Source organism: Siphateles boraxobius, unplaced genomic scaffold (genome assembly GCF_051911475.1).
Source record: "Siphateles boraxobius isolate OS27281-9 unplaced genomic scaffold, OSU_SipBor_1 11, whole genome shotgun sequence".
NCBI classification, from domain to species: domain Eukaryota; kingdom Metazoa; phylum Chordata; class Actinopteri; order Cypriniformes; family Leuciscidae; genus Siphateles; species Siphateles boraxobius.
In genome coordinates this window covers 2,340,463-2,368,224 of record NW_027508711.1, presented here as the reverse complement: position 1 = coordinate 2,368,224, position 27,762 = coordinate 2,340,463, and the positions used below count along the sequence as shown (strand labels likewise).

Here is a 27,762-nt window from a genome sequence, read left to right as displayed (position 1 = left end):
AGGCAGATAATGATGCCATCCATATGAATAGGACACTCTCCGACCGAACAACTACTCAAACAGCCTCGCAGCAAACAACAATCCTTTCAGAACACGCTGGAGGGGATCTCATTTATACGTGCCTCTGTCGGCTCCAAAAACAGCTTCATGCTTTTGTGTTGGATAGAGGCGCTTAATTTCATGCATTAACTGTGGTATTATTCTCAGGTTTTCAAAAGATGATTTATGATTTTGCAAGGAAGCTTTTTATTTTTGAACACAAGTAAAAACCCGAGTAAGTAGAATTTTCATTTCATCAATTGTTTGGGTTCAAAGCACAGGTCTTTAACCACCACATCATCTGCTATATTTACAAAACAGAATGATCATATGATGCATTTCCCAGAAAGCCCTGCTACAGTATGAATCACCGGTAAAAGCCTAGAGAAACTAAACAGTCACGCCACATATCAAACCTACACAACCTCCCCACAAGGTTAAACCCACATAGAAATAAACTGTTCAGAAGTCAGTCAGGCTCTCATGTAAGAGTCCCACAAAAAAATCATGACCCTGTATCATCTACTACTGACTACAATATAATTTGATAAATTAAAAAAATTCAAGCTCAAGAAGAAAAAATATGATATGTATGTTTTCAGATGTACTGTATTTGATCTATTATTGAAATGTCAGTTTGTCAAACTCGTAATATATATACAGTATATATATATATGGTCATTGTTTGGCATAGTGAGGTCCAATTATAGGTCATTTTTAATTGACTTTAAAGGAAACATTGTTGGAACTATAATCAACACAATATTATTATGACAAATGTCTTAGGCTCATTCGTATCTTTACCCAAAAAAACAACAACAACAAAAAACGTTTTAAGCCAGTTATTTATATATTTTGGTAAAGTGTGTCAGTAGGAAGTATCAGTTTAAATTTCCAAACATTCCTTTCCTCATTAATTGTAATAATCCAGTGAGATTTTTGTAATTGTAATTAATTTATGAATAAACTTCTATTATCTAAGTCAAATAAATATTTAGTATGACCATCCTTTGCGTTGTGTGTGTGTGTGTGTGTGTGTGTGTATATATATATATATATATATACGAACCAATGGTTCCCAAGTAATTTCTAGTGTGAAGCCCAGTAGCATGTATCTCTCTACAAAGCGGACAGGAGAGAAGGTCAGCTTGTTTCACGCCCAGAATGAGCTCCTTCACGCAATCTTTAGCGGGCCACACACACCTGGACACAGGCCAGTCACACAGTCAGGACAATAGACATCTTTGTTCCGTCTTCTTCTATATCGCAAGTTCCCTCGCCCTTTCTCTTCTTGTAGGACAGATTTAGCTTTCGGGAATTTGTTTGTCCGATGTTCATGCCGGTTCTCTTTGGGGTCCTTCATAGCTTTGACCATTGAAGTGCTTCTGCTTTCCATCTGTTTGGAACGGACGGGAATGTCACAAAAGACCAGAAACATTCTCTGGGACAGCTGTGAAATATCCAGAAGGTCATCTTTTTCTCATCAAATAAAGTTATTGAAAATATGAATGATGAAATATCATCCTCATCATTTCTGCATAGTACTCGATTGAATTGTTAAAATGGATTGTTCAATTGTTTCCAAGGATGTAAACATGTTTTGGACATTTAAACCGACTCGAGACTCACAATGAAAAGGGGCTTTCGCACCAGATAGTTATAGGAACTTGGTTATTATAGGAACTGTGGAGTTTAAGGAGGAAGAGCCGAAAATCAGGACTCGCACCCTGTTATCTGTGCGCACAGCCTCACACATCCGAAGCGCACGCACGCAGAGAAAAAGAGAGAGAAAGATAGGCGCGTTTCAGACAGTGCTTAAACACCAAATTAATTCCTCTTTTGCGTTTACTTGCGCTTGAACTGACACATACACACAAAATGATGTCGAAATACCCATTTCGGCAAGTATTCTCTCGGTTCTGTCATAAGTGAGCAGTTGAGAAAGAAACCAGATGTGTGTCAGTATATTCGGTCCGTGCATTCAGTCTTAGTGCATGGTATCTGCACACTTTTTAAAGTCAAATTGAAGACTTTTTATGACCTTTTTAAGACCCGAAGAAATCTAAATTAATAGCTTACATTACATATATATGTCTCGATATTTTCAAAGTTTTGTTGATAATAATTAGATGATATTTTAATTATTGTGTTTGTGTACTGGTACCATGGCTGGTTCAGGACTGTTCTTGACAGCTGACACACAAAGATATTCATATTTTTCACATTCTATGCAGTGGTCAGTTCACAGCAGTGACAGAAATTAATTTTTTTTATCAACGGGCAATATTTCCAACCTTAAATTGATTTCCAGGGGCATTTTCACCTATATATGGACTAAAAAAAATTAGAGGTATGCATCAACTTTTATGTCAAATTCTAACATTCAAATTAAATTATATTAGAATAATCATAAAATACAATACCACTGTTGCAAGTTAAATTAAACCATTAAATCAAAATCCATCTTTGCAGTGCAGATGTGACAAAGAAGCAGCATCAGAACTGGCATTAATATATTTACACTCCATTTGCAATTGCATAAATAGAGCTATGAGATAGTTTTTTTAAAATTCAATATTTAAATATTAACTGATTTCTAATTGTAACATTTAATTAAAGGGTACTTTAAATGTGAAACTAAAACCGCCAGAAGGTGGCGGCAAGTCACTGTCTTAGGGAGTCATTCATTCAACCTATTTTTTCAAACGGCTGATTCATTCAGGAAAAATTGTTTATTGAATCATTAAAATGATTCGTTCAAAACGCAGATTTCAGTCAAAAAAATCATCGCTGTCTGTTGCATTGAGACTCTGCTACGGTTTCATTTTGAAATTCTCGTCGGCGAAATATAGGGAAAACAAACAATATTGACAATATTGTTTTATGTAACTCACAATGTTCATTTATTGTTCATTTAACTGTCATATACAATAAATATCAGATTTGCTATTGTGTATGCGAAAACGGCCCTCTTGCTGATGTGATATTGTATGATAACAACATAATATGATATAAATATAAGACAAAAACTCTACATACCTATATACCAGTGTTGTGCCTGAACGCATTCATTGAACGATAGTTTATGAACTCGTGCAAATTTTGGGCGAACGTGAACTGAACATACTGTATAACTGCCTGATGAACGTTACTGTGAACGTTCATTCTTGTGTCTGTGAACGGTAGCACTCTCAGTTTAACTTCGTTCAATGGTGCCAGATTTCTATAGAGCCTTCCAGGCGAAAACCCTGCTAGTGGCTAAAACACAACGTAAACTTAATATGTATTGGAAAAACACACCACTACGCAGATAAAGAATGAACTTACAATTGAACTGAAATTAACCAACTTTCTTCTCCTCTCCTGCTGTTTCCCGTGACGCGAAATGTCAGGTGAACAAGCAAATCCACAAAGAACGAATAATAAATAAAAAAGTAGGCTAATTAGAACATTTAGATATGTCTAAGTCAAAATGTCATCGAAAATTTAAGACCTTTTATTAGTAAAAATAAGACTTTTTATCGCCTTAAATTTAAAAAATCTAATTTAAGACTTTTTAAGGATAGCGGAAACCCTGTAGTGACACCAGCCTAATATTCCTGCTGTTGTCTGTCATTAATTTTGATAAAATAAAAAAATACAGTTTAACAACATTGAACCAATATTTAATTTCGAACACACCAAAAAGCAGGTATATTGGGCAATATTTATAGGAATTATGAAATCGTTTTCCGGGAGCGAAAGCCCATAGACAAATCCAAACCCATGAGACTTTCATTCATCTTCGGAACGCAAATGAAGAAGATCTTTTTAATGAAATCGGAGAAATTTCTGTCCCTCCATTGACAGCTACGCAACTACCACTTTGACTCTTCAAAAAGCTCATAAAGAGATCGTAAAACTTATCCATATGAATTGAGCGGTTTAGTGCAAATATTCTGAAGAGACTCGATCGCTTCATTTGATAAATATATTGAATTTAAGCTTTTATTCACACATAAACATTCATCAACTCACACATGCATGTGTGAACATGCATGAACAAGCATGTTCATTTGACACGCGAGAACCAATGAGATTCATTCTCGTGTTACGCAGCACGTTTGAGCTTCTGCAAGAACCAATGACTTTTGTTCTTGTGTATTAAGCAGGTTAGGTTGAGCTTCTGTTTATGTTCATTGATCAATGTTTAAATGTGAATAAAAGCTTTTATCTAGGATCTTTATTCAGACAAAATTAAAAATGGCCAAACATCTGTGGAAATCCTTCAGTTCAAAAAACGTAAATACAGTTTGTGGCAGTAAAAAAATAATTATGTTTGTTACATTTTTGCATAAAGGGGTGCCGTAAAGTAATTTTTTGGATCCCGTCTGTATATTGCAAGCTCACTTCTGAAAATATGAGACAGTAGAGAGAGAATCTTGGCAATAGAATCCTCTAGATGTGGCACTGATTGTTTTTCCTGACGCCATCTGTGAAAAACAAATTTCACACTAAGGTTTTACAGTGGCAGAACAGATGGAAAATTAACCCACTGTCTTGGTTGTGCCAGGTTAGAATGTCGAACTAAAGTTTTCTTCAAACAAAAAACATCTGGAATAATGTCAATATTAGATGATAGCTAAATTAAATATTCATTTCATTAACTCCGTATTAAACTATCATGTCTCACATTGCGTTAGCAACAGCTGACGGTCTTTTTGTTAATTGAGCTGCATGTCATCAGCTGTTGCCATGGAGATGATACAGCTAGAGGTCAAAGGCAGTGACCTTAAGATGTCACGACATGCTCTTCCTGCCCTTGTGAAAGGAAAGTGAAAAACTCACTGTGTGAGGCCCGTGTACAGTGTGACAGCTGCACAAAGAAAATACGGCACACATCCAAAAAATAATTAATCAGTATAATGAAAATTTAATACAGGTGTGTTTTTAGCCATAGAGAGGTGGCTTCATACTCTTCTTTTTTTTAATGATTGTTTTAATGGTCCAATACAAATGTTCAAGGATGTTTCAAACTGAATGTTAAATCTATTATGGAAAAAACATGTATTATTAAAGTCTCTGATTAAGATTCTCTCTGATTGAACATTCTAGTGTCTCTTTTAAAAAATGATTGTAATGGGTTATGACTGTATTCCGAGCATATTACATATGTTTATATGCTAGAGAGAATGAAAACTATTTGAACAGATAGAAAAGAGGATATAGACAAAATTGGGAAGATTTTCTAAAGATTCAGCAAATTAAGGTTTTAATTTAATTTAATTAGAACACATGTTCAATTATATTATCTTCTGTAAGACGTATAAGCACATATGTGTATTATGGTGGTACATATAAAAAGAAATGTCTAGTAAAATTTCAATATGGTATTGGTATTACACTAAGAAACATCCACAGAAAAACGGAAAAGGTACCGGTGTATAAAATACAAGTAAAACACCTGTGAGAAAATCAACATGGAAAAGTACATTGGGCCCTATTTTTATGGACTTTTTAGAGTGTATAAACATGTATTATGTATTTTCCATCTTTCTGTATCTCTACCCAAACATTCTCCACTATCTCAAAAAACGACAAAAAAATGTCATCTATGTCTCTGTCTGCTAGGTGACCTTTCACCTGGTCTATGAAAATATATGTACAGCCTGTGGTGACGTGCCTATGACTATCACATTTCTTAAAGCATGCAAGATATGTAAGGAGGGGTCCGAGAGACATTGGATGATAACACAGTAGACGTACATCTATAGCACTTTCTTTCTCACCTGCCCACGCCAAAGAATTAAGTTACTGCTTAGAGGCATGACGGATTTAGAATGAATGTTGTGAGTGGGGGAAAAAACATATATAACAATATTATAATATTTAAGTTCATAATACGCTAAGGCAAAACTCACATGTATCTGTATGATTCATTATATATATATATATATATATATATATATATATATATATATATATATATATATATATATATATATATATATATATATATATAAAGAAAAACTGAGTTAAAGTGAATATTTTGTTAAAGTTAATAATTAGTATTAACTTTTTATTAAATATACAGAACTACTCCCTAATTAATTATGGCGTGCAACAGAGCCTGCACACTTTTTCAGCGACGTTGTTTCTGGAAGTATTTTTTCCATTCATTTCTCCCATACAAAGGGATTTTAAAAAAAGTCTTTGTTAAAGCGTTATAGGCCATGATGAATCAATCCAACCAGCTACAAGGTGAATCATAACATTGCAAACTTTGATTTCAAGCAAAATATTATTTGAAAATCATACAAAAATACAAAGGTACAAGACTGTGTACATTACGTCTTTAGTAATAGAAAGAACTACAATCCCATGAAGCATTGCGAACAGCATAATCAAATTAAAAAAGAAGAATGAGTGTACATGTAGTAGGGAGACCGACTTGATTACGTAATTCGCAGTGCTTCATGGGAGTGGGCGGAACTAATGAGATATAATGTGTTTTGCTTGTCTCGACTCCCTGATTGGTGGAAATTTCATTACAGCATCATGGGTAATGTAGTTTTTCAACACGAAATTAGCTTTTAAACATTTTTTTTTAAATTACGTAGGAAATAATGCGGACTAACGTCTTCAACAGAAGCAAATACCATCGATTAACAACCTCGTAGCTCACAGTAAGGCCGTCTTTAAAGTTTTATAAGTTACTGGTAAAGATTTCACAATGGAAAAAAATGAGGGTTTTTTCTCCCAGAACCTTACTGTTGCACTCTATTGTTCAGCTTCCATTATTACCATGTAACCTGGATGAGTTTGATAACCAATCACAATTCAGCAGACAAAAATTACTGACATCGTCATTGGCAGAATTGGAATATTATATTAATGTCAGTCAATGAGAGATTTTAAAGTGATAGTTCACCCAAAAATGAAAATATTTTGAAGAATGTTGGTAAACAGACATTTGAAGGTAGCCATTGACTTCCATAGTATGAAAAAAATACTATGGAAGCCAATGGCTATCATCAACTGTCTGGTTACCGACATGTTCAAACTCATACAGGTTTGGAACAACATGACGACGGGTAAAAGATGGGATGAACTATCCCTTTAAATTGAATCTTAGAAATGTTTAAAAAGCAAAACCACATCTTAAACGGGTAGGTCTACGATGGTTTAAAGTGGTTTCCCTGCCTGGCCAGCTGAAAAGTGCTTAGACTTTTTATTTTTATTTGTTCTAGCAGAGATAACACAAGCATGTATGGCATCAACCAACTGCAAATACTTCATTAATAATAGCAACCGTAGAAAAACAGTTAAAATAAAACAATGCACCTGGATTTAAACCGATGTTGGTTACTGAAATCCGAGTCTCACGCACACATTCATTAGTCTAACTTGGCTTGTTAGTGATTCTCGATATAGGACCGTCCTGGCAGGGAGTCGAAGCTAAATGTGAAATAAATTGCCATGCAAATTACCAGCGATCAAGTAAAGAATAACGTCTGAACAGTTGGCGGTAAACGAGAGGACACGACTCGTTCTCCACTGTAAAGACACATATACAGCAGCAAGAGTGTAAATAAACAGCAGAGAAGAGCAACCACGACCTTCAGACAAAAGCCCCTGGATTCCTCAGTCGCCCTCGGACCCCCTGATGAGACCCGTCCGCTTAAAACACTGATTAATTCTATACGGATTCATGTCATCAGAGAGTCAGAGAGAATCAGACCCCTTGTGGAAAAACAGAGGAACTTTAGAGACAAATGATGTTTTGTTCATATTTTATGATAACGTTCATTAATCACATGTCATCTCAGTAAACAATGCTAAATTAGTTGAACTAAAATGTGCATCAAAATGGATTGGTTAAGCATGAGGAAGTGTTTTGTTTTGTTTTATTCAAGTCAACTCACCTTTATTGCTATAGCACTACAGAATTCCGTTCTACTGTAAACCTGCTCTAAAATTAGGGTGACCAGATTTCTCGGAGTGTAATACGGGACAGATACAGAACGCATGCGTATAGAGGGAATGCACGTGACGTCACCGTTGGCCGGAGTGACTGCAGTTACGCCCACAAGTGGCAAAAAGACTGAGCGGCAGCATTGGTTTTCAGCGTGAATGCTGCGGAAAAACACACAAAACGCGTCTAAAACGGGAAAGAGCTTTGAGACTGACTGTACAACTAGATTTGAAAAGAAATATGAGGAATATTTTTACAGACTACCTAAAGCTACAGAACAGAGAAGCAAATAGATCGCTACAATTCATAGAAACAACTGGACTCCAGGCAGCGAAAGGTGGATTTGCAGTTATCCTTTTTGTGTCAATATGCTGAATTTAGTGGTAAAATCATTCTCTATATATTGTATTGTTATATATTGCAGTGACAACTCATCAATCAAATATTTACCACTGTATATTCTGTATAATTTGACATTTTTAAATAAACACTGACAAAAAACTATACAAGTTTTAAGTCTCTAGACGATATGATGATATATATATAACATTGATAAGTGATCACCTGGATTTAGACCTGCCTATTTTGTATTTATATAAAGCATTCACAGGCAAATTTGCTGTATGTATTTCCCTGGTGTCGAAATCAGGCACATATAAATGTCAGGAAACACGATTCCTGGCTGCATGTTAATATCCATGGATCACTGGATCTTTAGTAAGTTGTAAGGAACACTATATTGAGTCCAATCTTTAGTTTAAACTGATACTCGTTTGTTTTACTTGCGTTTTCGCAGTTTCCCCTATTAAATCCAGTCACGCAGCTGCTCTTCTGCCACTCAGTCCGGCTGAGGGGGCGTGTTCCGGCGGGAAAGTGACGTTAATGCATTCCCTCTATTAATGCGTCTTACATGCGCTTCATTAGGCACACTAGCACACACACACAAGGTCTCTCCCTCTCTGTCATGCGCGCGCTACACGGTTTGAACGTAACATATATATTCACTTAGCCTTTCGGAAACGAAACCAATTATATATAAAAAAAATATATATATATTAACGATGAAATAAGGGACAAAACATGATTTTTTCAGAAAAAGTCGGGACACTAAAATTAGAGTGGAAATACGGGGCTGTCCCGGGAAAAACGGGACGTCTGGTCACCCTATCTAAAATAGACAAGTGCTTTAAATTAAAAGTGTTATCTGATATCTTGAAAAATGATAACATTTTTTATTTGTTGGGAGATAAATACCAAAATAAATCTGCCACTGTATTAAATTCCCCTTTGTTTTCGGTTTGATCCATTTGGCCACTATGACTGAACAGTAAGTAATGGCCCAGAGTCCTGTGGTTTCAGTAGCTTTTTGACCCGGACTTTGACATTCATCTTCAGAATGAGATTAAAGCCATCGTAAATCTCAAGAGTTCACAACCTCCATGTTTTAAACTGCACACTGTTTTCTAGAAGTCACCTGGTCTAGCCAGTGCATGACATGGAGGTGGTATGTGCTGTAATTAAGTCATTCTAAAGGTGAGAATAATAGTTTGCCGCAGGAGATTCAACAATCACTCCATTGCGCTCTCATTTATGTAGGTCAGAAAGAAAGAAAGAAAGAAACAAATTAATTAACTGACCGACCAATGAACAAGTAAATGAATGAATAGAGGAACAACGGAAGGCATGAACTGACAAATAGAACAAACAATCGAGAAAGAAAGAAAGAGAGCGAATTGATTGAAAAAGAAAGAAAGAAAGAAAGAAAGAAAGAAAGAAAGAAAGAAAGAAAGAAAGAACTGACAAAAATGGAGGACTGAATGAACAATCAAATTAACAAACGAACAAACAATTGAAAGAAAGAACTGACAAAAATGGAGGATTGAACAAACAATCAAATTAACAAGCAAACAAACAATTGAAAGAAAGGAAGAAAGAAGGAAAGAAAGAACAAAAGTAAGAAAGAAAGAAAGAGAGAAAAAAAAGAAAGAAAGAAAGAAAGAACTAAGGAATGGAATAAATGAACAAAGTAACAAATTAATGAACTAACCGACCAATGAACAAGATAATGAATGAATGGATGGAGGAAGGCATGACAAAAAAGAACAAACAAATGAGAAAGAAAGAGCGAATTGATTGAAAGAAAGAACTGACAAGTGAACAAACAATTAAAAAAAAGAAAGAAAGAAAGAAAGAAAGAAAGAAAGAAAGAAAGAAAGAAAGAAAGAAAGAAAGAAAGAAAGAAAGAAAGAACTGGCAAAATGGAGGACTGAACGAACAATCAAATTAACAAGCAAACAAACAATTGAAAGAAAGAAAGAAAGAAAGAAAGAAAGAAAGAAAGAAAGAAAGAAAGAAAGAAAGAACCTACAAAAAAATGAACCAACAAATGAAGCAAACAAACAATTGAAAGAAAGAAAGAAAGAAAGAAAGGCATAAGAAAAAAGGAATAAATGGTACCACTTTGTAGTTAGTTACACGTTACTACAAGTAACCCTAAACGTAACTCTATAGAAAGTACAAGTTAATTAATATTACTCAGTACTTATTTGAGTACAATGTCACTACGTCACCTCAAAATAAAGTGTAAATGAAAAAATAAAGAGAAAATAAAGACAGGAAAGAAGAAACAAAAGAAAGAAGAAACAAAAGAAAGAAAACAATGTCTCAGTTGATGGTTTTGCAGGTGTTCTCTGAAAGCACACAAATTCAGTTCCTCATCTGCAGGTTTCTGTCCACTTCTACTCTAACTGACTGAATCACACTCGTGTCTGTGAAACAAAAACTTCATGACCTTTATGATAGAACACAAACTCACTTCAGCTTCAACTATTCCACAGCTATTCCTGCAGAAAGTCAAGCAGAAATGATCTCCGATTTGCAGGTTTGTCTGCATTTTCTTGACTTTCTCTCAGCGGCCCATTATTATCACTGGATGTCAGTGAGTTATAAAGAAATTCTAATAAATTAGAAGCTGATAAATAAAGCATCAGTGAGTAAACAGTGGTCTAGATGGGGAAATGATTAAAGATTATGAGGCTGGATCCATTTAACATCCATAATACCAGAGTTATGAAACAAAGCTGTCAGTGTAGTGTTTGTTTTAATTTGCTTTTCCAGAAAACTGTGTGAAATTTGTCATGCTGTGGTACAATCAACATGCTCTGCGAAACCAGCTCTGATATTTCATTCTGGTGTTCACTGGGCCGGTGAGGTAATTATTCACATTATAATGACAATAGATTTGTCTGCGTGATAGAGAAACGTATTATGAGCTGTTGGACTGCAGCAACAGATGGAGCAAATTTGAACCTCACATATTAAAACTTTCAAGAAAAAAGGTTTTAATTAAAATCCCATTTTGCGTTCAAGAGGTACTCGATTTTCTCTCGCTGGTCTGAAATCCAAAGCAACAGGCCTGTGAAATTGGAAAGGAATCTTACTACTACACTGTGGAACATTCAAAATGAACATTTCGACCTGACTGACAGATAACGTAATTTATGTTGATAAGCTCAGCTTTGTATCGGTCAAAAATGAATCCAAGAATGTGTGCTGAATCTGTAAGTGAATCAGTAAGTCTCAAGCTCTATGAAATGATTTTGGCCCAAAAGCCATGGTACTACACAATGGTACAAAAACATCTCTATCTCTACGAGTTACCAGGTGGCGACAAGTGACTGTCTTTATGAGAGAATCAATCATCCGTCCAGTCAAGCGATTCATTCAAAAATACTAATATATGACTGAGTCACTAAGTCATTTTCTAAATGGATTAATTCAAAAAGGCTAAATTATAAGTGAGTCACTGAATCATTTCATTAACCGATTCATTCAAAAATGCTAATTTATGAGGCAGTCACTGAATCATTTTCTAAACTGATTCATTCAAAAATGCTAATTTATGAGGGAGTCACTGGATCATTTTCTAAACTGATTCATTCAAAAATGCTAATTTATAAGGCAGTCACTGAATCATTTTCTAAACTGATTCATTCAAAAATGCTAATTTATGAGGGAGTCACTGGATCATTTTCTAAACTGATTCATTCAAAAATGCTAATTTATGAGGCAGTCACTGGATCATTTTCTAAACTGATTCATTCAAAAATGCTAACTTATGAGGGAGTCACTGGATCATTTTCTAAACTGATTCATTCAAAAACAGTGTATAGTATAGTACTACATTTGGTTTGAGTCGCTTCACCTCCATTCACAAATCCTCTCCCGTAGCCTCATGGGATAGTAAAGCGCGCATCGAATGTGCCTTTCAGAATCACATGCTATAAAGTAGGGAAGTATTCGATTTTGGACGCAGCGTAATTTGTTCAGGAACAAAACAAGTGACTATTTTCATGAGGGAGTCATTGAATCATTTACGAAATTCATTCAAAATACTGATTTATTCAAAAATGAAAAAAGTGACCATCTTTGAGGGAGTCATTAAATTGTTCACTGAAATAATCCATCAAAAAAATGGTGATTCATTAGAACAGCCCAAAAACAGACAAAGTATTGCGATATTGTGTGTAAAATGTATAAAAGCAACATTGCTCTTGCAAACGTGATGTTTTCCCACCTATTAAGATATAAAATATTCAGAAATACAGTGCTCTAGCTCATGTGATAATTCCTAATTTACTGGCAGATATTTATTAATAGACGCTCGTTTCTGTCAATTTTTAGATTTTAGATTTATTTTGCTGTCGCCTGCTGCAAACTTAAAGGGATCGAGCTATAGATTATGATAAATATTTAACTCTTTAAGAGCTCTTTCCTATAACAGAGGCCCCACATTTCCCCACGCATCCCTAACAAAAATCCAGCTCTGAGAAATGTTTCCAGTCAAAATGACACGATAAAGAACCAAATTAATAGACGGCAAAAATTGAAATTCAGTCCATGTTATCCCTACACAAAACACTCCCATCTGTATTTATGAAAGACGAGAGGAAATTAAATGCACTTTTAACAGCCCTCTTTTATGAACTGAGCTTTACAACATTACCTCCAAAAAAACGTTTTCAAGGACAAGTGATTTCATGGCCAATGCAGCAAAAAAACGATGCTGAAAAATATTCCAAAATACTGCTGAGATGAACAGTGGAATAAACGGGATAAAGATGATAAAACACTAGTGTATGGAAAAGTGCACATCAGCATGGAATCGCTCCTAAACGCCTTCATCTAAGACTGACGTGCTGAACAATGGCTCGGGATTTTCACAGTCCGCTGGCAGGACAGTTGGAGCCGTGCTGCGTTTCCAAAGAGCTGAAAACATGCTATAAATCTCAGTTTCTGCTGTTTTCTGGCACAGTGCACACACTCTCACGGCTCTCTGCTGGGGATACGCAGCACAGGATGGATTTCTGCACACAGGCCAAAGACGCCTGTAATACCTGGAGCTATCCGTTAGCATTCCCATGCAACTCAACTGCAGTTGCCCCTTTGGCGCATGGGATTGTGATGATATCGCTGATAGAAACAACGTGGCATTTACCTCCTTCACTAATAAGAAGAACGTGATGACAGGGTCAGTAGCAAGCAATGTGTCATATTAATCTACTCCGCAAAAAAGGCCTTATTCATGGAAATGCCACAGTGTCACCGTAGATGAAGGTCCAATGCTTCATTACAAAGACCTAAAACTAACTTTTTGCCTTCTACAAGGTCACAAGTCTGCGAAACAAAGACACAGTGTGCTCACGTGCTTCACCAACACACTGATGACAACAGACACGGTTCATTCCACTGCAGAAGGTGATGTGAATGTCACCGTAGAAATCCTTATAAAAAACAAAAAAAGTATTTTAAGAAGAATCAGATTCCTCTGTTTTATCATTTAGACTTAAAGTCACCATGAAATCAAAATTTACAGTTGTTATTTTTTTCTGGAATATTACAGTATTTGTTCAAAATGATTTATCTGTGCACTTTATGACCGTTCAAGTTTTCAAAATACATCTACATCTACAAATAGATCACGATTCTCACATGATTATGAAGACAACTTAAAAAAAACTACGTAATTTACAAGAGGTTCTGACAGGAATGTTAATTGCAACAGTCTATTCAAAAATATATATATTTAATTTGAATGAATTAGAATAAACCGTTTTGAATGAATGATTCAATGACTCACTCATGAAGTCTTCACTTCTTTCATTACTGGATGAATCAGTGTTTTTGAATGAATCTCTTGCATGAATCATTAAATAACAAATATAGGCTGCATCTGAAATGACAAAAGATGTCCGAATTCACAGTACTCATAAAAGAGTAGGCAAAAAGTACCTGGATGACCAACTTCCTCCGGAGAGATTCTGAAGTGTCCATACTATGGACACTTAACTATCCCATGAGGCCACGGGAGAGGATTTGTGAATGGTAGTGAAGCGACCCAACTGATGCTGTAGGTCACATGATAATGACAACATTGCGAATGTAGTACGTCCAGATTACATTCATACTACACACATTCATACAATTTAGAACATACTTTTTAGTAACCATGAAATTATTACTTATTCAAAATAAGTACCTACTCAAGAAAGACAGTATGCGATTTTGGATGCAGCCATAGTTTTTAACAGTCATTTGTCGCCTCGCCACCTAGTGGCATAACGATGTAATGATACAATATTTACTTTAAGCGCCTTACTTGTGATTTGCTCTATTTTGATCGCTACCGTGTTTATATCTTAACTAAAAACTTTTATCCCAGGACTTCTGTTATAATTTGAAAATTTGTAACAGAAATAACCATACTGTGAGGTTGGAAAGATATTTGTGAAGAAGAGATCACAATCTTTTAACGATTAATCGCGTATATATATATATATATTTTTTTTTTTCCTTCTTTTTTTTCAGCAAACTGATTCAAACCAGTAACCGTAAGTGTTGTTGAATGTGTGCGTTACCACATTTACAGCTATTAGAAAGCAGATTTCTGTTGAAGTAATTTATTTACTTTCAAACTCAGGTGTGTATGTTATCAGAGCGTTCCCCAGAACTCAACAGGAAGTAGCGCTCCTCAAGCACTCATCTGTCCTCAGTGATTCATCATCCACCGCACGAGAGGGACATCTGTGTTTTATCTGAACCCTTTCCAAACACAACCAGAGAGAAAGAAGCATGTGATCTGTAAACTAATTACAGCAGGTGGCAGACCCAGCATCATTCATCACTAAACTGCATTTGGGAGAAAAACAAATCACCCCCAAACTTTTATAAAGACGGATCTATTTGAGAACACATTGGTTGGTTTAGATGACAAGAAGTTTATAAAATTGTTAACAAATGCAAGAGACTGTTGAACAGAAATGACACAGACTGCCTGTGATATGTTGCATGTGTCTGGAGCAGGATTCAGCTGTGTTTGTCAGCGTGTTGATCTGTTCTCATTATCTCTGATGAATGTCTTTGAAGACCTCTTCTCAGCGAGTGAGGTCATTTGGGTGCCATCATGAAAGCCAAAGAAAGAATGTATTGCAAAAACAGACATGGTAAAAAAAAATAAAAAGGTTTCTCCTTACCTGGGATGACTTCAAATAGGAACTTTCCGCTTTCCTCCCCATTGCTGGGATGTTCGGTGACTCTGTTGCCAGGTAGGGAAATGGTGCCCTAGAGGAACCAAAACGCCAAAAAATAAACAAATAGTCAGACATAAACTAAGCCGAAGAAAGTAAGACGTACGAGAAAAATAAATCACAGTAAGGAAAAAGCTCAGATGCATTGGAGAAAAGAATTGTTGGACTGAGGAAAAATAAAAAGTTAAATGTGGAAAATCACTTTCTTGAGACTTATTTTTCAGTTATATATTTTGATTTAGATTTCAAATGAGTTTGATTTAATTTATAGAATTGAAAACTAATATAAAAAAAAATATATAAATATAAAGTTTGATTTAATATATATCAAAATTAGACAAAAATAATAAATCAAATATAACACAACAAATAAAAATATGTTTCATAAAAAGTAAACTTAGGTTAATTACTTTTTTATAAAATAAAAATATTTGTATTATATTATTTTTATATAATTTTGATATATATTAAATCAAATATAAAAATATTATATATCCATACATACATGTGTGTGTGTGTGTGTGCGTGCGTGCGTGTGTGCGTGTGTGTGTGTGTGTGCGTGTGTGTGTGTGTGTTGGGCATCTGAAGGCAGAAATCAGCAGCGCTGGCAGTTCAGAGGTTACAGATGGATCCCTTGGGGGTCTGTATAATATAGCGCAGGCGGCATTAGAGTCGACAAAGCTCTTGTTATTATGTAGAAATCGGATCCTAAGCAGCATTGCGACTGCTGTGGCATTATAGATCAGTGTTTGACACGCTGGATGAACTGGTGCTTTAACACGCTGGATGAACTGGTGCTTTAAATAGACCCAACATCAGCACACCACAAGGGCCATGTTACCACCACCAGAGCACTCATCTGTGTCTCTTTATCCTTCTGCTTTCTCGCACTCCTCTAGCGATGACTTCTTCTCTATTGGTTTGTATTTCTCTGTTTGTCATTTTCTATCTTATTATTACCTTACTATCATGCAGTATGTGTCATGTGCACAGAATGGAAATGTTCTGTATATTGTACCTCATCATCTACAATACTAAATTTCAACATGACAGTATGATGTGATCATACTTCGATTCAGCTATGTCTGATAAACCTTTGATTACTTGTCATGTAGGGATAAGATCGAATAGGTGTTTGAAAAGAGATCGCAATATTTTAAAGATTAATCGTGCAGCTCGAGTGAAGATTGCTTTAAGTTCATTTAAATTAAAAGTTGTTATACTCTTAAAGTCTATTAAATGTTACAAAATATGGCTTTCAGTGTTGAATGGCCATAATTACTCCTTTCATCCCCAGAAACTGAGAAAAATCTTGATTAATTGCAATCGATTGACAGCACTAAATATATAGCTATATATAATTTTCCAGATAATATTTACACACATTTTTTACATTTTTATTTTCTAGAGAAAAATCAGTTTTTACAGATCAAAATAAATTGCTGTCTATATTTCACGAAGGGGTCTCACACAAGGGGATCAACATATTGGGGTCTACAGTAGATATAAAAAAATTTTTATGTGATTATTATTTTGTACCTTAAATAAGCGTTTGAAGGGAATTTCCAAACATTTTACTGCCAGGTGTAACTTCATCCTGGTATTTAAATTACAGAATCAAGATACAAATGACTGACAGTCACGCGTGGTCAGACGGCACAATGAATGCCATTAACACAACATGTGTTGAGAAATGTTTTCAGATAGATTTTAATAGTAGCATTACAGTATGCTCTGGGAAACTGGGGTTATTTATGGTCTGCAGGGAAACAACTGCAGAGGTCTAAAGTAGTCACCTTTGAGAGAGAGTATTTCATATATGTGCTATAGTGGGGCTTAAAAGGCACATTTCATTGGGAGAGAGAAAGCTCAGTTACTTCCTTATCAAATATCAGTGCATATATTCCGTATCCAGTATCTCAACATGCTTGGAAACACTGAGAACATTTAGGATGCAGAGATTTAAGAAGGATACTTAACATAGTGGCTGATACATTATTTAAATCTCTCCACTAGAGCTTTGGTTACATGACATTATCAGAATCTAAATGAACTTGATTAAAAAAAACTAAATAAAAAAATGCAAGGGTGCCCTAAATTGATCAAAAGCAATAGTAAATACATTTGTTACAAAAAAATATATATTTCCAATAAATGCTGTTCTTAGCACAGCGGTTTTCAACAGCAAATCAGCATATTAGAATGATTTCTGAAGGATCATGTGACGCTGAAGACTGGAGTAATAATGCTGAAAATTCAGCTTTGCGTCACAGAAATAAAAATATGTTCAAAAAAGAAAACAGTTATTTAAAATTGCAATAATATTTCAAAATCTTACTGTTTTTACTGTATTTTTTATCAAAATATGCAGCCTTGGTGAGCATAAGATACTTTTGAATGGTAGTGTAGGCTATATCTAAATTCCTGGCTGTAAATATAAGCGATATAGTGAGGTCTGACTTAATAACGAGTTTGGGTTTTCATAACGAAATCATAAATATGCAGCAGTGTACATAAATGTCACAAGCCAGTTGTCATTTTCTAGACTTCATGGAGTCTTAGAACCAGTAGGCTCAGTTTACTATGATATAAGACTCAGTAAACAAGTCCTTATAAAAATACTTGGTCTAGATTGTAGGGTTCCTGGATGTAAGTGGTGCCTGTCATGGTAATACGAGTGAAATAAGTAAAAAGCAGCCACATATGATGATCATTACACAATGACCTCTTCCCCTGGGGTTTTAAAGTCTCTCTGCATGTGGTGCAGAGACTTGCCTATGTTAAAACATCATAAACCTTTACGAGAACTGAACTGCTGACAGTGTGTTCAAGTTGAACTCGAACTTCTTAAGCGGCAGAAACTCTACCTGCCGGAACATTGGTGGGGCTCATGAAGATAGCACAAATTTCAACCCACAATGAGGCAGGTCACCAGTTTGATGTGGGCAGCAGTTCCTGTTTTAGAACCGGAGGCTTGAGGGTGGGTTTCTAAATACATGGACCCTTCAATTAAAGGCATTTTTGTTGCCCCCAGAGGCATTTCATGTGGAAAAACATGGAAAGACACACCATCAAAAGTCCAGGAACAAAACCCCGGCCAAATCCAGAGCAGAGGAACCATGTGTCTCCTTGTCATACTTCCTTGCTTACTCTACACAAGAGATGTGAAAGAATTTGTATTTGCTTTGGTGAACAACAACAATGATCATGACATTTATGGTGGAGTATGGCCCAAAGCACGATGGGATTACTCAAGCATGCCAACTTTCATATATAACCTACATTTTCAGTGTACTATTCTGATCTGCATTTGGCCATTTAAAAAAACTTACCACAGTAAGAACACATTGTTCCATTCCACTGTGTTACTTTTCCATCGTTTTCCTGTGTAAACCCGCACTAGACAGACATCCTTAACCATTGTGTCTGTGTCTTGTGTCTTTTGCAGCGTCTCACGCATGATACGTTGTTCTAAAAATGTGGCGCTCAAGTTAAAATAAGTTGACCACACTGTTTCGGCTCGTGTCTCTGCCCGCCTTCCATCCTTAGATGAAGGATCATCATCTGCAGCTCAATCTTGCGGAGAAAGAGCTCCTTGTAATCCCTGCAAACCCATTAATAGACCACAACTTCACTGTGCAACTTGAGTCCACAACACTAACACCATCCAGGACAGCAAGGAACCTGGGGATAGTGTTTGACGAACAGCTGAGCTTTTCCAACCACATCTCAACAACGCTCCGGTCATACAGATTTGCACTCTACAACATTAGGATAATCAGACCCTTCCAGTCAGAATACACAACACAGCTACTCGTCCAAGCGCTTGTAATTTCAAGACTGGACTACTGCAATCCTCTACTAGTGGGACTTCCAACAAGCACGACTAAGCCTTTGCAGAATGCAGCAGCTTGTCTAGTCTTCACTCAGCCTAAGTCACTCCACTGGCTCCCAGTTCTGGCCAGAATCAAGTTTAAAATTCTAACGCTGGCTTTCAGCCTCCCCTCAACCCACCTCAACCCACTACTACAAATGTATGCTCCCTCCCACCAGCTCAGGTCACTGAATGAGCGACGTCTTCTTGTTCTCTCACAACAAGGCAAAAAGTCACTCTCCAAAACCTTTACTCTCTCTGTACTTAATGATCTCAATGCACCCCTTGGGTTCCCATGGTCAATGCTTTGGGGCAGCAGTTAATCTCCCAGTAAGGTGTTGCACCTCGCTGACCTCTGGAGTCCTCGCTGTTTTATTGCGTCCTCATTAACACCTCAAGCCAGACCTCAACGGTTCATACTTTGACACAACCAACCAGAAATATACTGCAAAGATAGATCAAAGAGACTACCATGGGCCTTCTGGATGATCTGGACAACACAGGAATGGAAACTTTGGGAAGAGGAAATTAGATATTGGGTCCACTGCCCCAGTAAGCTGTCCTACATTGAACAGGGGCAGAGGTTAGCTTAATATCATCTCAGGAATTTCCCTCCATGCTTGAGAAAAAATAAAATAAAGAAGCAGAACAAAGCAACAACAAAAAAAGCTTTGTTATGTCACTACTGTGTATCTTTAATTAGATTTCAGTCTTGGTGCCAAAACGAAGTCAGCTTCTCAGAAACTTGTATGTGGGAATCCCCCACAGAGACGCAAAAATCTACCCCCAGATCGGATCAGAAGAGCTGCTTCATTTGTTTATCAACCAGTGGAGATTGATGGTGGAGGACCAAAGGGAACAGGAGAATATAAAACAAGCTACAATCCAGTACTTAGGCCCGAAGTCCTAAACGGTCCCATGGAATTAATTAAGGGAGAGCCATTTACTGTGGAATGGTCCTATTAGGTGCACATTTGAACATTTAACCTTGACTTTTCCTCAGAGGGTTGCCCTCATGTCCTGTTCATTAGTGGCCCCTGTTTGTCCTGCAGTGCTTTTTCGCACTTAGAGGCCACATTCACTCACCTTTCTTTCTTTCGGCTTTTAAATATGCAGTCTTTTGCCTGCAGCGAGTGCGAGTGCAACAACCGTATGCAGGTGAAATCAGATGTTTACAATGCAAGTTATTTTCTCTTTGGGGAGAAAATTGGGGGATATTATTTTTTTTAAATACAGTACATTAATATTTTGTTACTAAAAATAGAGAGGCCTATTTTTATACCTTTTTAAAATAAAACATTATTATTATTATTTTGTTACTTTAGTTTAGCCTGAGGTTATGCTTGATTGTTTTTATTTTTTTTATTGTTATACAGATGCGTTTTGCCTCTAACATAGTTTGCATGCATATACTCCTATATAGATAGTCTAGACAGATTTAATGTTTATAATAAAAGCAATCTAATATTTAAAACATTTGAAGTAACTTTAAATGACATGAGAATTGTTCGTCCATCGATCAGCGCTTCTCTCAAGCATGTTTTTCTGCCGATGCTGACTGAACACTGTACTAAAAAAGCCACTGCACCCGATGCTACAGAATCTACAGTACAGCCCTATCTGTATATTCGATTACAGAACAAATGACTCAGTGAGCCAGTTCTTTTAGTGAATCAAAAACATACAGCACAACAGTGTAGTATGGGTCTGAACGAATTGCTCTTATGAACCGGCTCTTTTAATGAATCAAAAACATACAACGCAGCGAGTGTATAATACAATTTCAAATTAATGGCTCTTATGAACAGACTCTTTTTAGTGAATCAAAAACATACAGCACAACAGTATAGTATGATTCTGAACTAGAGGTGTGCGATATTGTCAAAAAATTATATCTCGATAGTTTCTGGGATTTTCTTGATAACGATTATTAGACGAAATTTTGCTGAGTGTGTTTATTGTGTTGGTATTTTGGCAGGTTTAAAGAATTTAAACTCCTAAAGAATTTGATATTCTTCAAACTCTGTCTGGTGGTCAGTTCACAGCAGTGACAGAAATCATTTTTTCCAATACGTTTCAATTGATTTTTACCTAATATGGGAATTTTTACCTTTATAAAACCATTTTTTAAACCTAATTATATGCATGTATCATATTTGTGTCAATTTCATAAATTTAATAAAATAAATTATAAATCAGCCAATATAAATAAAATAAACACAATAGGGCTGTTACCAATCCAAATGAAATCAGTATCAACAAAATTCATCTTTGCAATATTGAATATTGCATATTGATATTTAAAATTATTTAAAACAAGAAAAGATACATTAAATGTGAAACTGAACCGCCAGTAGGTGGCAGCAAGTCACTGATAATAAGTGAATCATTGAGATTCAACCGATTCATTCAAAAGGCAGATTCATTCAAGGTAAGAAGCATTTGATCTATCCGAGTCAACTGATTCGTTCAAAAAGCTGATTCACTCAGTAAGGAAACACCGCTGTGTATGGCTTTGTTTTGAACTATTTTCGTTGGCGAAATAGAGCAAAAACAGGCAATATGGTGTCTAAAATGTAAGTCAATTAATATTAACTTTTTGTTTATTAAACTTGCATAAAATCAATATCACATTTGTTAGCATGCTGATATTTGGAGAAAAACTGCACTCTTGTGATAATAATTCATTACTAAATTATATAAATAAAGACTAAATCACGCAGTGAATGCGTGCACACTAAATGCGCACCCGCACTAGTCTAATCTACAAAACTACATCACGTAGAGTATGTATGCACTCTCTGGGTGTGTGATGTGAGGGATAGGCTATTGGCTACTCGATAATGTCAAATCACACATCGTTAAAACAGCAATTACGATATTATCACAGACGGTATATATCACACACCCCTATTCTGAACGAATTGCTCTTATGAACTGGGTCTTTTTAGTGAATAAAAATCATACAGTGCAACAGTGTATAGTACAATTTCAAATTAATGGCTCTTATCAACCGACTCTTTTTAGTCAATCAAAAACATATAGTCCAACCAGGGTAGTACGATTTTCAAAAAAATTACTCTTATGAGCCGTTTCTTTGTAGTGAATCAAAAACATATAGTCCAACTAGTGCAGTAGCCTATGATTCCTGAACGAATTACAAAATATGCAGCATAACAGTGTGGTACGATTCTGAATTAATGACTTTTATGAACCCGGGGTTTTAAAGGGGTGGTTGATTATGATTTTACTTTTCTAACTTTAGTTAGTGTGTAATGTTGCTGTTTGAGCATAAACAACATCTGCAAAGTTACAACTCTCAAAGTTCAAAGCAAAGGAAGATATTTGATTTTAAAGAAATCGTTTTTCAGGACTTCAACAAACGGCTGGTAGGGACTAAAAGACATTCCTCCCGGGTTAGTGACATCACAAAACCTAACAAGCCCTGCAAGCAGTGTTAAGAAGAAGAGTTGTTGTAGTACAGTAGTGTTTTAGTGTAGTACAATAGCATGTCACTCTGTAGGCATCTTACAACAGTTCCCACACAAGCGATTTATAGATTATCATGACAGAATATGCTATCAATGACTTGAAGATAGTTAAATCCACATCAGCAACATAAATTCATCAACTAACCATTCAGAAACGTCCTGTTGCATTCTACATGTTATCACTTCTTCTTGAGTCTCTCCATCTTTGTCCGACTCCAGTTTAAACATAAAAGGCAGTTTCTGACCTTTTAGTGCATGTCTGCGTGAGGTAATCATATTTACTAACACACACAAGCAGTTGATGCTTCACCCTCTGTGCAGGTAGCAGCAGCTCATTTGCATTTAAAGGGACACGACGCGTTTTTAAGAGCCTCAAAAAGGGACAACTTTAACATGCTGTAAAAAATTATCTGTGAGGTATTTTGAGCTAAAAACTTCACATACACACTCTGGGGACAACAGAGACTTATTTTACATATTGTAAAAAGGGGCATTGTACCACCCCTTTAAGAGAATAAAAACACACAGCGCCACAGTGTAGTACGATTCTGAATAAATGACTCTCATGAACCAGTTCTCAAAAACATTGGCTGTCACAGGCTATGAATGACTCCCAAAGTCTATTTGCAGATTACCATCCTGACAACTTTCAGTTCAGATATATGCCACTAAAACTCCTAAAAATCTACCACAGAGTAGCCGCAGGTAAACATAATTACCATCACCACAGTTTATGGTTGTCTAACAGAAAACAGGTGGGAAATTAGATAGTTTGCCAGGAATTTAAATCAAAAACTAATTCTGAAATGGACAGCAACTATCCAGCCGTTTTGATTGGGCACAAGTGAGTTGCCAAATGTGTTTCTCTGTTTGCTGAAATTTGTTCTGTGCCTCTGAGGAGGGCTGAGGAGACTAAACCTAATTACTGGCAGTAATATTATAAATGCCCACAATGGCAGACCTGATAAAATCAGGTTTGGCGTCTGGTGTACCTGTAGATAGGGGGTCTGCCCACAACCAGACTGCTGCAGTTCAGAAATGTGATTAACCTCAACTTTCCATTACCTACATCCATTCCAGACCAATGTTCCCCTGTGAGATGCTCTATACACAGTATCTGCAAACAGAGATATATAGGCCACATAGTCTGTGTTTGTGTGACAAAAGGTGTCTTCCTGTGTTCAAATTAATGTTATGAAAGAAGTCTCTTATGCTCACCAAGGCTGCATTTATTTAATCAAAAACGCAATATTATGAAATATTGAAAAATGAAATATTACAATTTGAAACATTGTTTTCTATCTGAAAATATTGTGTGATGCAAAGCTGAATTTTCAGCATCATTAGTCTTCAGTGTCACATGATCCTTCAGAAATCATTCTGATATGCTGATTTGCTGCCCAAGAAACATTTCTTATTATGTCTTATTATAAACCATGATACATTTTTTTCAGGATTCTTCGATCAATAGAAAGCTCAAAAGAGCATTTATGTAAAATTGAAATCTTTTGTAACAACAACTTTTGTAAGTCTAAGTAACCATTTTAAACGTCTTTACTGTCACTTTACTGTCACGTTAGTAAAACAAAAACAAAAGTGTAGTGTATTTATTTATATGCCACTCAACTCTGACATCATTTGCTATACCTGATATAAAATCAGCCTTTAATTGGTAGTTATTAATAGGTAATTTTGAGTTTTGGAAAATTAAATGTTATTCAAGTACAAATCTATTTATCTTTTCCAGCATCAGTTTATAGAGTGCACATTAGTCTCTAGTCTACTAATAAAACATTACTTGCTACATCTACATTTATTATTTTATCAAACGCCTTGAAATAAATGTAAATGTAGCCAATTAGCTGGTTTTATTAGAGCACACTAAATCTATGTCCTGTAAACTGTCTGTATTAACCGTATACTTGTGAGTGGCTTAAATGAGGCAATTTTACTTTAGTTTGCTAAAAGTTCTGATGGAAGAGGTTTTGTATCTTACAATATGAATCAGCTGAAGTGTGTGATTTCTTCAATGTTAAAATACTTCATCCTATCCCAGTTTAATAAACACACATCCTATATTACTGTCTATTATTTTTAACAAACACAGAAACCAGGGTACCAGCCTACAAAACAAAAGAGACTTGTTATTTATTTGATCCAAAAATCAATGTTCATTTAGGCTATGGCAACAAAAAAACTCTTCAACCTCAATTTTTTATATATATATTTCAGAACTCTAATTTCAAACAGCGATTGCACCGAGGCAAAATGTCAAATTGCCAGCTAGCCCAGCATACCAATGACCAATCATGAATAATACGAGAGACATAAGAGGCCACATGAATCACTCTAAACTCCCTTTTTGCTGCAAGTTTGAGCTTTGGTGAGAAAAACCTGCGTTCACAACCTGGACTTGCATGAGTCAGAGGGAATCATGCAACACACATCTTAGAGCTCAGAGGTCTTTCATCTTCATGTTCATTGTTTTGTTGTGTTGTGTTCAGTTAGGAGGAACAAATTCACTCTGAGCACAAATCCTCTCTAGTTTAATATGATCTTTTCATAGCTCAGAGTCAAAAGCTGCAGTTTGTACAACATTGTACAACAATATCCCTCAGGGTTAAACAGATTGGCTACCTTCACCTTTTCCTTTCAGAGCTCTGTTCCAAACTTAGTGTGCTGCCTCATGTCAAAACAACAAGCCAACCAAAACAACCACATATAACAGAGTTCTTCACAAGAAACTCAACTAACGCTCACCATAAGTTTCTGCCATCAATTACTCATGCTCATGTCGTTCGAAACCCATAAGAGTTTCATTCATGTTCAAAAACAAAATTAAGATATTTCTAATGAAATCTGATAGATTTCGCTATTTTATTTCAGCTAAAGGGGCTGTATATGTAAGAATTTTCATATATGAATCGCTTTTTGTAACAAAACTTAAAAAACGAGACCTTCCTGGACTTTCTAGGTTGTCTATGAAAGCCCGTAGACTGATTTTTATTTGAACGACTCAAGATATTTGTGCCAGGAAAACTGGATGTGACGTTTACGTGCGTTCCCGAGAGCTCTTCCGTTCTATAACACATGAAATGAATGCTTAAACAATGTTCAGGATAATGCCAAAAGAGCTATTTTGGCATGTAACGTCAATGTGTCATGCAAAGAAAAGGGATTGATTCAAAGTATAGTCTCATATAGTCTGATCTATATAGTATATAGTCACAAGTGAATTTTGTGAACACAAGTGTCATTGAGAGGAAAGCATGCAGCACATACTCATCTAAATGTCGCTCTCAGTGGCACGGACTGCGTCGGGATGTTCAACAGTATATCGCTGCAAGGGTATTTCCAAATTTTTACTTCTAAGCAAAGAAAGAAAAAGAACTTCACCGTCAGTATATCAGAGCACTGAATAACATTCAGTCTCTTGGACGTTATAGGCACACAAGTGCGAGCATGAGAAATAAGTTGCTGTCTGCAGTTCACTTAATAGCCACCGTTGTCGTTAATAAAAAGAGTTTATGAATTCTACATATAGCCCCTTTAACGTTTATTTTATTTAAAGTTTTAGTTCACCCAAAGACGAAAATGATCCCATAATTTACTCACCCTCAAGCCATCCTAGGTGTATGTGAATTTCTTCGTTCAGCAAACACAATTGGAGTAATTAAAAAAAAATATCCTGGCTCTTCCCAACTTTATAATGGGAGTGAATGGTACCATAGACTTTGAAGCCCAAAAAAGCGCATCCATCCATCACAAAAGTAATCCATACGGCTCTAGTGGGTTAATAGAGGCCTTCTGAAGCAAAGCAATGCGTTTTTGTAAGAAAGAAATCCATATTTATATAACTTTATAAACCAGGCATCCTAGGTCATATACTGTACACCTATATATGATGTGGCTTGAGGGTGTGTAAATTATGGAATAATAGTTAACTGTAATAACCCCACACATGTTTGTCAGCTTCTAATACACCTGAAAAAGAGGAAAAGAGTCCATTTCCTGCAGTGGTTGTGCAGTATTGTTCTTCAATTACTGACAGTGAGCAGCATTGAGCAGCCTTAGGAAGCTGTGTGTTTGACATTCTGATATGATTTGTCCTGGGAAAAGCAAACTCATTGAAGATCATTAGATTGTGATGTAGAGTAGTTTCTAATCACATTAGTCACTAAGTGCTTTCTAAGGCCAATTAGCCAGCTTAGCTTACAGACAAAATGCAAATGATTTAAGAAGGACAACAAATGCAAAGGAGATAAATCCTTTGTGCAGAGCTTAATGCCAGAGCTCTGGATGCTAATTGCTTCTAATATTGGTGTTCCACCATTGTTTGCTACAACTAATAGGATCTAAGAACCTTAAATAAGAAGGAAAGTAAACTCTCAAGGTTTTCAAAGCTAGAAACTTAAAGTGAACTGCAAAGTCACATGTCGGCATGAAACAGAAGCTATGATTCGCTATTGTGACGTATATCCGAGTGAAACGGCTTCGTGAACAAAAAAAAATGTAAGGCGGGACTTAATTTTGTACATGGGGAATTGATTGAATTGATTGGATGGTTGTGTTTTGCTATTGCTATGATCTCATGTAAGTGACAGGTTGCATCGCCATCACGCCAGTAAACGCGGATCTATTTTATATTTTTTTATGAAATATTGCAGTATATTTTATACTGCACTGTTCCATAAAAATAAAAAATGTCAATTTTGAATTTTATTGGTGACTTTAAAGGGGATCAAGTAACTATTAAACAAGCATCTCCTTCTAAAACTTCAAAAAAACACCTTAAACTTTGTAGCTGTCACGACCTTT

The 27,762-nt window shown here is 35.9% G+C and overlaps 1 protein-coding gene across 3 annotated transcripts in view; it reads right to left on the bottom strand.

Moving 5' to 3' along the window:
• The window catches only part of arhgap24 (Rho GTPase activating protein 24), a 134,177-nt gene that overhangs the window by 67,697 nt on the left and 38,718 nt on the right, over positions 1-27,762 (bottom strand). For all 3 annotated transcript variants that reach the window (XM_077194156.1, XM_077194157.1, XM_077194155.1), the window contains one exon: positions 15,526-15,613. In XM_077194156.1, coding sequence (XP_077050271.1) covers positions 15,526-15,613 — 88 coding nt within the window. The remainder of the gene's footprint in view (positions 1-15,525; positions 15,614-27,762) is intronic.